This window comes from Bos grunniens, chromosome 4 (assembly GCF_055505025.1).
Source record: "Bos grunniens cultivar Pamir isolate PY7600 chromosome 4, Bosgru_T2T1.0, whole genome shotgun sequence".
Lineage (NCBI taxonomy): Eukaryota > Metazoa > Chordata > Mammalia > Artiodactyla > Bovidae > Bos > Bos grunniens.
The window spans coordinates 52,761,208-52,774,386 of NC_141168.1; the positions used below are offsets into that span (position 1 = coordinate 52,761,208).

The following is a 13,179-nucleotide window of genomic DNA, read 5'->3' on the forward strand; positions in this document are numbered from 1 at the left end:
CTGGAATCAAGTGGGAAGGATGTGAGTCACTCAGGCTAGTTAAGCTTTGGCTCAAATTCTACACACACTCATTCCAGAGCTCTCATGTTCTGCACCTCAGGAGGGAATTCAGCCTCAGTGATGTCCATGAGGTTTGTTTTTAATTTTATTTTCTTTTTTCCCGATTTTATAATTTTTTTTTTTTTTTTGGCCCCTACCACCTTCTTTTCTTGAGTCTTTATCCTCCTCCTCCTCTTTCTCTCGCCCCATCTCCCCTTTCTGCCCGGCTTTGTTTCTCTTCTTCCTTCTCCTCTTTCCCCGGCCCCTCTGCTGGGCTCCTCTTCTGGTCCCGAAGAGGCATTTCTTTTCACTTGGATCAGAGTTTTTGTTCTAGTATAGCGACCTGAATGAGTTGAACCAAGGCTGGGTTGGGCACAATTTTTTTTTTTTTTTTTAAAGCAGAGGGAGCCAGAGGGATTGGAGCAAAAGAGCCACGAATAAAAAGCGAAGCGAGAAAGAGCAAACTCAGGCGAAGTTTCTCTGCCTGCAGTGTCGCTGCTAATCGGAGGAGACAGGGAGAGAGTTAAAATGCAGGAACCAATCGCTTGAATGGTGATGTAATGCAAGAACCGCAGGGTAGTTAAGTAATGTGAGAGCAAGGGGGTCAGGGTTGCAAAGCATTTACCTGCTCTCAAGGGGTTTTCAGTTTATTATCAATTGCAGTGACTGTAACTGGCTTCAGACTGCAATCTCTAATTATTCACAGACGCCCCTTTTTTATCTTTTATTATTAAAAGTAAAACTATATTATGGTATTTTAAAAAAACCATGATATTATCACAGCTGTGTATTATTTTCCACCAGGATTCTGTCTCCCTTTTCTCTTAAATGGCTCAAAACTGTTGTCTTTTCATAAAAGGTTGAAGTGAAGTGATGGTGGGAGAGGGGATGGCTTTTTGAGTGTAACCAGTGAATTGTAAATGCCTGGTGAACTCCTTGGTGTGTCCTGCTGAGTAGGAAGAGTTGTACTATTGCATTTATTATTAAGAATGTACTGTTGGTTTTTAAAGGCATAGATGATGATCCTCAAAAGTAACTGTAGTCTTTCACCTATTATTTCGGCTAATGCTTAACAGCAGTTAATTTTAACTTCATGCTCTTCCACGTGACAATTAACTTAATCCGGGTGCTAACTTTAAAACCTGTATGCTCTTCAGTTATATTCAAGATGAGATTCTGTGGTCGTGGGGGAGATGATGAAAACTTCCGGATTGATTTGTCTAAAAGCAGCCAGCTAATATTTGCGAGTAAGGAATTAACACAGAATAAATGGAGACAGGGACAGTTGATGGTGTTCTTAATGCTCTAAGGATCCAGGGTACCCAGAGGGAGAGACTTTGACGTTTTGAAAATTATTACCTCGTTTCTGTGTGTTTCATAAAATACATTTAGTGCTGTGATGCTCGGCCTGGGCTGAATGCTTTCTAAAACCAGCCAGCTTTATTAGACAGTTCTCAGCCGAAGCCCTCCACAACTAGAAAGCCAGTCCAGTGAGGGATCCCTGACTCTTCGCTACTCCAAAACTTCTCTGGCTCAGTCAGTCTGGACCATCATAGAGCTGGATGCATATTGAGGCGTGGGGCACATACCAGAAAGGTGTTTATGTTTGTTTAATGCATGTTTGGGATATACTTAATCATGACTTTTTATGGATCTTCTCCCCTCTCTCTTTTTTGGGGCAGAGATGGAAGGGAAAGGGAAGGAGGAAGTAATTTTTGGAAGAAACAGTATGATGTGGTAGAGGTCAGGAGGCCTGAGTGCTAATCCTGGTGACCTTGAGCAAGTCCCTTAAAGCATCTGGGCTTCATTTGGAAATGAGGGCGCAGACAAGGTGGGAGACAAGCCCCTCCTCCCTGTGTGGAACCAATCTAAGGTGATCTCTGAAGTCCCTTCAAGCTCAAAAGCTCTGTGTCTGTGTCCGTGTTCTTTAAAAGTTTTGCTAAAAGGTATTTGGCATTGCTTTTCAGAGAAAAGTACGTTTGAATTCAAAATGAATTAGTGCGTTGAAAGAAATGAATGGAGGAGGGTAAAGGGGAACATGTCTTTTCTCACTTTAAAAGTTGTTTTTTGTTTTTTTGTTTCTTTTGCTTTTTGGCTTGAATGTGCCTCTTGTGAAATTCTGTTTCCACTTGTAGCCTGTAAGGAGTCCTCAATGAGAGATAATTACTTAGGTGAGTCTGTCAAAAAGAATGGTGGAGAAATCCAAGAATAAACTTTTCTGAAAGACCCAAGTCCCTCAAATGCATACAATGGTGCTAAAAATACAGGAGACATATATGTTTCATCCACTCATATTCATATTCAAAACAGTATTTTTAGTGAATTCAATCCCCCAAAACTATACAACTTCTTGATAGGTTTCTATAATTTCAACGTAAATTCAAGTTTTTAGATGAGATTGAAGGCTATTTAAAATCCTCAAAAACTTGAAAGGCAAAACTATATGTGCTTGTAAGAAATATAATTTTACCAAACAATATCCCTATTCTTCTGCCAAATTCCAGGATAGCAGCCTTATTGTAAAGTATGTATTTAGGGACCTAGTTTGATAGTGCACGGGGAAAACTGTGCCTGTTGCGGGTGGCGGTGGGGGGGAGGTCGATTACCCAGAACTGAAATGAAACCACTGCTGAAGTTATTAGTCATTGTGCGGAGATTGATGAGTGCCAAGTATGTGCTTGAGACTCTTCAGGAATAAAGAGAGCATGATTTCTTTTTTTAGAGCATTACCATTTGTGTTGATTTGGCTCCAAGGTGTTCACCTATAATCAGAAAGGTCCTGAAATGACTGACAGAGAGGCAGGGCTAGGAGTGTGAGCCTCACTGGGATCCTCAGTCAGACTTTTATTGCCTCACTTTCTCCCCATGATAACGCAGAAGAATAGGAATCATTAGCTCTGCTGTTTGGTAATTGTTTTGCTTGGAGTTTTTGTTTTGAATACTGTTGTGTTCTAATTGAAATGTGTATTGAGGTGCTTGTTGACATGCATGTATCTATAAGGAATAATACAGAGCTCCCATGCACCCCTTACCCAGTTTCCCCCACTGGTGACATCTGACAAAACTCTAGTAAATATCACAACCTGGATATTGGCAATGATCACAATTGGCTGATGTTATTTAGTGTTCTTATTTATTTGTACTTATTTGTGTGTGTGTGTTGCCTTTATGAATGTGAAAACTGAGGCTTAGACTTGCCACAGTTCACACAAGCTTCAGTGCCTCAAGTCCAATCCACACAAAGTCTAGCTTGCCATCACTGACAAACTTTTCTCCACCCTCAGGACCATCAGGGGCCTCATGGATGTGCTTGGCAATGAGCTATCTCGGTGACATTGCCCTTGTTTTACATTTCCTTGAGGTGTGGTCTGAGTGGCAGGTTTGCCCTCCATGGGGGTCCCTACTGCCATGCTTCACATATTAGCAGGTGAAGGAGGAGGCAGGGCTTTGATGGCATAAAAGAAGAGGTATATATATATTCCATCTGTATTCCAGGCACAGAGCAGAGGGATATCCACTGTCTACCGCTACGCTAAGTCAGTACTGAACTCAGCCTTCTTCCTCTTCCCCTGCCATTTTCCCCCCGGTAGACACATCTACAACGTGAAGGAAGGGGATGACATCAGAAAACCAAACAGCTACTGATCAGAGAAGGACTGTGGTCTTTTGAAAAGAGCATGCAGTTGGGGGTCAAAGACTTGGGTTCAAGTCAATCACTCCTCCAATCGCTGGTTATATGACTTTGGCAAGCCACCTAACCTCACTGTGCCATAGTTTCTATCTTTGTAAAGTGAGGATAGCCACACCTACCATGTGGAGTCATCAGGGTTGGAGACATTCTTTAAGGGCCCCAGTGCTCAACGAGATCATAGGAATCATGTTTCAGCTGCTGCCTTCATGAGGATGCAGGAAAGGGTCCCCCCAGGAATCTATGTGGGTGACTGACTGCAGATTCTAACTGATCATCCTATTCCCAGCATCACTCAGGCTGCTTCCTTTGCCAGCCTCTCTTCCCTTATGTCTTCTTTTTATTCAGAAAATCAAGCAGGTCTGAGATCAAGTCAGGTACTTGAAACAGAAATAAATGTACTGTTCTGATTAAAGTGAGGTGAGGACTAGTGCTGATAAAATCTGCCAAATTCCCAGTGACCTGAGTGGAGGGAGAGATGAGAACAATGCAGGTTGGAAAAAAGACTCTTGCATCCCCATTCATGCTCAGCTGTGGCTTTGTGAATGGGAAAATGGAGTGAAATGGAGAAGAGCAAATTCAGTCATGAGAACTGGATTCCACTCTGGACTGGACTAAGAGAATTTCTATTTGCAATAGTTCACGCGTGTAATGCATATCTATAGTCAGGTGACACTACCTTTTAGGCTTGTTACTTCCTCTCTTGTATCTTTTCTGATGGCAAAAGTGATGTTTTAGAGATTGAAAAGGAGTTTTCCAAGGTGACAAGGGACATGAACACCAACAACAAAGGGAGATGATAGTGAACTTGGTGGGTTTCTATTACAGTGATGGAGCCCAAGACTCATATCAGGGGTTTCATTCTAGGGGCCCCAAGTCTCTGCTGGAAGCAGACTTCAGGATGTCTCAAAAGCTGCATGATAAAAATGTCTCCGATTTACTAAGTACATGTTGGTCAGGGAGGTCAGGTCAACATTCAGAGACAGAAATTAGTGTGGACTTGAGATGGAGTGCTGTCACGAGCCCGAAGGAAAGTAGGGTGGTCACTTCTGAAACTGCACAGAAAAAAGTAGAAGCAGTGGGTTGAATGCAGGCTGCTTCTTTCTGCTCTCTTTCCGTTTGGTCTTTGTGGGCCTCTGATCTTGGAAGGGAAACTTCTTTTGCATTGGGTTTTTGAAGGATGTGTGTATGAGTACCTGTGCCAGGGGCCACGGGCGTTGCACAGGGATATGGGAAATAGCTGAGAGAAGGAAGGAACATGGGTGGCATTGATAAATGGGGTAGTTGTTGTTGTCCAGCTGCCAAGCTCTTTGCGACCTCATGGACTACACCACTCCAGGCCTCCCTGTCCCTCACCATCTCCTGGAATTTGCCCAAGTTCATGTCCATTGAATCAGTGATGCCATACAAACATCTCATCCTCTGTCATCCTCTTATCCTTCTGCCTTCAGTCTTTCCCAGCATTGGGGTCTTTTCCAATGAGTCAGCCATGTCAATAAAAACTCTGTGGTCCGAATTTTAAGTTTATAAATTTTTTCCTATATTTTGGCTGTGCCATGCAGCATGCGGGATCTTAGTTCCCCAACCAGGGACTGAGCCTGTGCCATCTGCAGTGGAAGCTCAGTGTTTTAACCACTGGACTGCTGGGGAAGTCTCTGAAGTTTATAATTTTTAAACAGACTTTGCTAGTCTGATCAAATTGTAGTACAGTTTGGTGCTTTCAGCAGTGTGTATTTCATGAATTTTGGTTGTAACCACAGCAGTTCCTTGACTACTTACATCCTTGAAACCTGAAATTGACTTGACTGAGCACTCCAAAGTCCATGATGCAGTACACATACACTTTATAACAAGTCCATACATCTTTTCTTTCTGTGCCTACCCTGGCAGGAGAGCTTATTTAATGATTGATGAAGCAACGCTGCACCCAAGAAGAATTAATCAATAGTTCGCAATCATTATGGAGAGTGCGACAGTAGTTATACAGTAGCCAAGACCCACCTAGCTATCAGCAGGGTCTTCCTTTCCTCCACATGATACCCAAAATTGAATTCTACCTTATATTTTTTTTTCCTTGTTGTCTTTAATGACTGAAATAGAACTGGATGTGTCAAAAACAGCAAAGCCTAGGAAAAAAACAGTAAGGCTTCAAAGGAATGCCAAGCTATCTATTAATGCATAGACTAAATCACTCATCTTAATGGGAGATGGGAAGTGGGGCCAAGAGGCAGTGTTCTATAAGCTGCAATGCCTATCATCAATTACTGTGTTTTAGGAGCCTATGAACTTTTAAAATCAAAGATCTTAAAAGGCTTAAAGTCATGTGGAGTTGGATAAGTGTGCTAACATGGCAGAGGGGCCAGCTGGCCCTCTTGTAGCCTTATGAGCCTGGCTGCCCATTTGACTCTGCCCTTCTGCCCTCAGTGGAACCTATATCACTGCTAAGGAGAGGTTGAAAAGCAAGCTTTTTTGCAGAAGTGGAGCCTCTTTATTCGAAATCATTACGTCCCATGTAATTGTGTCCTATGCATTGCTTTGGAGACAGATCTGTGTTCAAACTCTGGCTTTACCACATTTAGCTGTGTGATTTTTGATCTGTTGAATGCTTCTGATCCTTGGTTACTTCATCTATGAAGTGGAATCCATGAGATAATGACTATAATGCACTTAGCATGGAATTAATAAATGTTCCATAGGTGTTAGTTATTTAATGATGAGACTGGCTGACTTTGTTTGGAAGACTGGGTAATGGTCTTTTGGGGGCATCAATAGTGTAGAGAGAAACACCGTTATTTAGTAGTTCCTTTCCAGAAAGGTAAACTGAATCATGGAAGGCCAGGGAAGCTGTGAACAGGACAGGTGAAGAGAGAAGCATAACGCTGACTGTATACTTTGGGACCATTTCTTCACTGGCCAGAAAATAAGGCTTAAAATCTAACTAAAACATTTTATTTCAGAGTTAAGAAGCTCTGGGTCTCCCCCACCCCACGTTTTTTAGTTAAGTAGTAGATAGGAAACATAAGAGACACGGGTTCAATCCCTGGATCGGGAATATCCCCTGGAGGAGGAAATGGCTACCCACTCTAGTATTCTTGCCTGGGAAATCCCATGGACAGAGGAGCCTGGCGGGCTACAGTCCATAAGGTCCTGAAGAGTCGAATACGACTGAAGCAACTTAGCACGCACAGATGTATTTTTTAGATGGCATAAAGCAATTTTTCCTTTGCATCTGCCTCTTCTTTACCTTCTTATTTATCATAATACTTCAGTCAGCTCAGCAACACTCTGAAAAAAAGGGCTGATCTCCTTTAATTCCTCTGGAATTAATCATAATAACAGCAATTATGATAAACCCATTTAGTATAAATGTACATGTAAATTACTCTCGTGTTGCGTTTTCACCTTTAGTTTTGCCTTCACCAGCACCCACCCTAATACGGGTTATGAAGTGGCCTCTCGCTAGCCAAATTATTTTTCTTAATTCAGACCTTCCCCTAGCTCAGTGTGAAGCTGCTTGTTGCCATTTCCTTCCACCGAGGGTAAAGAGGAAGCTCTTATGTACAGGTCACAAGGGATGGCATTTGCTTGGCCTTTATGCTCAGCATCTAGAACTTCCTTAGCTATAGAATAATAATTCTATCATTCTAAATGCCTTGATAAGGAGGAAATTTTAAAAATCCCAAAACCCAACCCGCTCACCTTACCGATTCAGAAATTAAGGCTTCTCCGAAATGTGACGAAGTATCTGATACTCTAAAGCTATTTGATGGCAGTGCCAGAACCGGCTCCAAGGCATTGAGGAGCACATTTCCACCCTGCCAGGCTCTCGGACTTCCTGGACCCAGGAATTGCATCTTCTTGCTCAAACATATGCTTCTAGTTCCCCTTTTGAGTTCTGGCTCTTGGGATGGTGCAGTGGGGAGAGTGCAAAGAAAGACTCAGAGGTGCAGGGGCACAAAAGAGCCGCTGGCAGGCTGGGAGAAACTGGGAGTCATTCAGGCACCTGGCTGTGCAAACACTCCACCCTCTGGTCTGGAGGGAGGGGTGGGGAAGCAGACAGATAGTCTGCTTTCTGCCTCCAGCCAAAAGCTCCCCGGTGTCTAGTTAGTGGGTGGGGCGTCCCGTCGTCCCTGTCTGTACGTGAGATGGGGTAACCGTCCAGGAGTCAGGCTCTCTGTGCTTCCCACTGCTCTCTCCTTTCCTCCCTCTCCTGCTAGCCCTCAGCACACCGACTGCCTGGCCGTGTCCAATGAGGACAAAGCTTGGAAACCACCCCAGAAACAGCACCCACCCACCTGCAGGATGTGACCTCTGGGCTCTGAAACTCGCTGCTTCCTCCCTCTCCCTCCCCACATAGGGAACTGTTTTAGACCACAATTCCCAATCCAGCCTCACTTTGCACTTTAATCCCAAAGAGACTCTGGCACTTTGTGACCACAGAAAACTTGTCACTTCATTAGGATTCTGAAAAAGAAAAAAAAAAAAAAAAGAGCAAAGGGTAATTCATAGTTGATTTAATAACTTTGCATCCTTTGCCATGGAAGCAACTTTCGGCTGTTTGGCACAAAAGACACCAGCGCTGACATCTAAGAGTGCACAGTGGGGACAGCATTTTTCATAATGCTTTGTCACAAGATCCTTCACAGCCAGTTAACCCAATTAATCTTTCCACAGTAATTATCCAGGTGCTGTTTTATTCAGCTTCCCTGAAGTCTCCAAAGCTCCATGGTGTGGAGATGAACTATTGTGCCTCCCGACCTTGGAAGGATGTTTCTAACTAATTAATGATTGTTAAGTGCTTGGAAGATGCACTTTGGAAATATGCTGGTGCTAATACATCTGGATTTTGCACTGTGCAGCTGGCTGGTATGCGAGTCGAACATCATTCTTGCCATTTGTAAATCGTACAAAGATGAATATGATGCCTTCTTTTCTCAACTAGGTATCTGTCCCCACATCCCGCCCCCATCACACATTTGTTCTTTGTTCCGTTCTCTCCCAATCTGTATTAAGTTTCCTTCAGTGAGATAGCCCGGTGAGTCTTAGGATTTCTTCCAGGAAGTGAGAAGGCTCATCATGCCACTTCTTCTAGCCACGTGGTCTTTAATGAGGCAAATTGAAAATTGCTATTGGCTGAACTACCAGGAAAAGGAACACAGTTTTCTGTATGATAAAGGGGTTTCAAAACTTTTTTCATATGAACAACAGTAAGGGATATATTTTTTATTGCAACCCAATAGATTCAACATGTGTATTTTTACATATGTGTGTGTATGTTTACATATGTGTGCGTATGTATAGTTTGATAAAGCAATACTTAGTCTTTACTGTGTCTTAACTTCTTGGAGATCACATCCTAAAAAATACTAGTCATGTCGGATTAAACTGATTTCACCAGTTCCTCACTAATACCTCACTAGTGCCCTCTAATGAACCTCAGCCAGAGTTCAGAAAGCACTGGCATAGTGGAAAGGTCAGTGGAGTGCTGGGCTAGGGTCAGGAGACCTGGGTTATAGTGCCACCTCTGTCCCAACTCCAAGATTCTGTCCCCAGACCTCAGGGTCCTCATATAAAATTAAGGTATTTGTTTTCAAACTGAATTTACTCTCGGAGTACTTACCAAAAGTCTTCTTATGTAGAAACACAATATGGAAAATAGAGCTTCCGATTGGCCCACAGCTCTTCCCTCAACTCGTGTCCCCACCTCCACCCAGAAGTCCTTGGAACACAATCTAAATACTACGAGGCCAGAAATCTAAGTCTCTTCTTGTTCTGGCATTCATTGATTATTTTATTCTCTTGGTAACGGGTTTATCTAATGAAACACACCTGGTTTACTTCTAATGATGCTCAGCTAGGAATTTTTAGTCGGTCATCTCCAGAATCAAAAGGAATTTTTGCCGTAGGACCAGAGTTCTTTCTTGCTTTAGCTTTGCGACTTGTTCTCAAGCCTCATGAGATAGGCTTCTTCAGGGAAAAATGAGTTTGAAAGGCCTTTGGTGGAAGTGTAAGCAGGCAGACGTGAGAACACTTATTTATGTCATTGTGTCTATTTTCTTGCCTCCTAAATTCAGCAGGTTCTTAACTCTTAACACAGCTCAAATCATTTGGCTTACAGCTGGTAAAATACAATTTTCTGGTTCTCTGAAAGAAAGGCTTTTCAGACTTATAAAAAGAGAAGCTCATAAGACTTCTTGAACATCAAATAGCTCTTACAAAACACCATTTTGATGAGTTAAGTGTAAATGAATCAGAAACATACGGATTAAATTTCCCTTGAAAGACACATGGGTTTAAGAATTAAGGGGGGCGGGGAGTGCTTGGCAAGATGGATTTCAGGTTTTTGCCAAACCTCAAAATGTTTGAAAAATGGTTTGAGATGTTTTTAACTGAACACAAAATGCCACGGAGTTCACCCATCCCAGACATAATAGCGAATCTTTTTGACAACAACTTTATGACAAGAAAAAAGGTCTGTGGGGCTTTAGCCATTTTGTCAGTTCTCTTTTGATAACCTCCCTCCCTTTACCAAAAAGCCCCACATTTATAGGGCTAGGAGAGCTGTCTGATGGACAAGCTAAAGTTTCAAGTCAAGCAATTACCAGAAAATAACCCCACCACTCAAAAATCTTGGATTTTTTTCTCCCATACTACCCAAAGTCAATTATACCATTTTCTAAGTAGAATAATATACTCTAGGGATGTGGAGTATTTGATATATTTTATTCACTTGTGTCTAGAGCAGTGCAGTTATTCTAGTCATTTGTCTGACATTAGTGTGCCAGCTTCTTTGGGGACAGAAGAAAAAAACCCACTAAAAGCAAACAGATTGGAGGAAAATAGTCATTGGTTTATTAAAACGGCCGCACCATGGAAATGCTATATATTAGAGAGGCAGGGCATGGGTTGAGGTTTTCAAGTTGCTGGGAATGGTCTTGGAAACTTGAATTCTGTTGTAGCTTCTTTATTTAATAAGCTAAATGAGAACTTCTCCACACTTTTGAATTTTTACTGGCATGAGGAAACTCAGGTGCATCATGGGAAGGACTAATGGACTGATTATCTCTTCTAAGAGCTGTGCATCCTGTGTATTCCATGCCCTCTCATTCTCTTTTACTGGCTACTGCTGACAGATGCCGGCTGACACTTTTACAGTCTCTCGTTTTTCATGTGCAAAAGCACAGACAGAGTGGGTTTGGGGTAAGCTGCACACGGCGAGTGAGGGAAGAAGCCTGGGTGAGAAGGCTTGGGCCAGGCCATTTGCTCCGTGTAGCAATGTTGTCTTCAGCCCCTGTTTCATTTTCCTGTTTAAGCCAGGATGACCAAGGTTTGCTTGCCTGCTTCCTTCCTTCCTTTCTTTTCCTTTGAAAGAAAGGATGCATTCAGTGACTGCCAATATCGATTTAGAAACTAGGGGACAACAATGTACTTTTCAAAAGGTTTCAAGTCAATGTAGACCGCAAAAAAAGCTATGCTATCTTTTAATCTATATGTTTTAACTCTGTGCTGGAAGTAATGGGGGATCTATTTATTATCTTGTTGGTACAGCATCTGACACCATGTTTGGAGGTAGGACCTTCCTCTCCAGGAAAATGAAAATTAATTTGTTGCAAAAAGAGCACCAAAAGGAGAGTAACAGTCACAGAAAACACAGATGACTGTCTTCAGGCCCTCCAGTGAGAATACCTCATAGCAGTGATTGCTAAAATGTCACCCCCTCCCCATCTCATGCCTGTTTATATTTATTGAGCTCAAAGTGAGAAATAAATGAAAACTAGGAATGCTGGAAAGAAATTCAATGATACCAGCTTTCTGGTATCATTGAAGGACTTCAGAACAGAAAAAGCAGGGCCCGTCTGGCTCCATTTTTACCTTTTCTGAAGCAGCTTAATATGGGATAAGAGGACCAGGAAGGGCTTCATTGACTCTGGAAAATGCTGAAGCCTTGTCCACAGCTCAGTGCCTCCCTGCCGCTTACCCTAAATCTCTCTTTCCCTTTTATTGTACTGCCCTCTAATTCAAAAAGGATCAGATTCATGCAGTATAGTCTATCGAATGGTTCTTTTCATTTGTAACTCAGACACCTACATGAAACACTGGAGGATTCATTTTAAAAAAGTCTAAATGTATGTAGTCATCCTACACACCCAATTTGTTCTCTACAGATCAGGCAGAATGGACACACATCAGGGAGCATGTGTTCCTAGATAGGATGGTTATCACTCAAGGAGATTGTTCTCATCTCACATTAAGCTATGAACAACAGTAATTATTTAATGTCTTCTTGGTCTGTGTTGATGTACTTTAACAACCTGCTTTGCTCAGAGTTAACTCAGGTTGGAGCCCCTACCACCGATATCCCCTCTCTTTCACTCTCACACACACGTATGTACGTGAGCCACACACACGTGTGCACATGCAGTGAGGGGGCTAACTTCTCATCTTCCCTGGAACAGTTCATGTGTCACCTTTCCTGGGATCTCTCCCTCAAAACCTCTAGGATGTCAGATATCTGTTGAGGGATTCTCCCATTATGCCTGTGCTGACTTGCGTGGCTTGTTCGTTTTCCTTACAGCAGGATGGATTTCTTAAGGGCAGGGGTGATCTTTAATTCACTCTGGGTTCCTAGCACAGTTCTTGAAACATCTCAGGAACTGAGTAAAATGTTTTAAAAAAAATAAACTTAAAAAATAATTTTAGTTGTGTTTCTGTTGGAATGTATTTTTACCGAAGCCACAAAAAGTAGGTGGGACTGAAATTTCCCCTCCACAGGCCCTCTTGGGTTCTTGGTCCTCGCAGAAAATGCAAGCAGTAAAATACAGTGGAGTTTTTGCTCAGATGATGAGCTCCCTGCTTCATTTCAACTTTCTCTCCTAACCTATGTTTATCTTCAGGGTCTTATTTATATCTATTTCCTTTCGATAAAAATAGAAGCTCAAAAAAGTGAATTTACCACACGAAGGATGATACCTTTAGCTCAAGCCTGAGTTCACAGATACAGCTAAGATGCTGCCCTGCGTGTGGACGTCCAGCTAGATGTTCATTTTCTGAGTCATTGGACTTCTGAGTTTTCACTTTTTTAAGAGTATAATTAAGATAGGTTCCCAGGGATTAAAAAAAGTGAGTAGAGCAGACAGTCTATATGTTGAGACCCATATAAGGAGATTTGTGGGCACCTGCCCAAATTGAGAGAAGCATTACAAGCTATTCAAAACCTACTGAAATGTCAACACACTTTTGAAAAGGGTCCATTAGGGATGCAAATGTGTGGCTCCCTGATTATGATAAGCACTGGAAAGAAAACAGTGAAACCCATTAGGAGGCTTTGAGAACTTGGTTTTGAAGAGTGGGGAAGACAACTCTAGTTTCTGCTGAGGTCTGGGCTTCATTTCTTTCCCTAGCCCATCCCTGCATTCCGAACCACCGATTTTCCTGATTTAAATGGTCCTGAA

General features: G+C 42.3%; 1 protein-coding gene across 17 annotated transcripts in view; it reads left to right on the forward strand.

Annotated features, from left to right (window-relative positions):
- Window positions 1-13,179, forward strand: part of CREB5 (cAMP responsive element binding protein 5) — a 489,069-nt gene that overhangs the window by 351,465 nt on the left and 124,425 nt on the right. The window contains exon 1 of one of the 17 annotated variants that reach the window (XM_086396412.1): window positions 67-131. The exons of the other annotated variants lie outside the window; for them this stretch is intronic. Coding sequence (XP_086252538.1) covers window positions 85-131 — 47 coding nt within the window. The 5' untranslated portion in view covers window positions 67-84. Of the gene's footprint in view, window positions 1-66; window positions 132-13,179 lie in introns of those variants that run through there. 17 annotated transcript variants of the gene reach the window in all.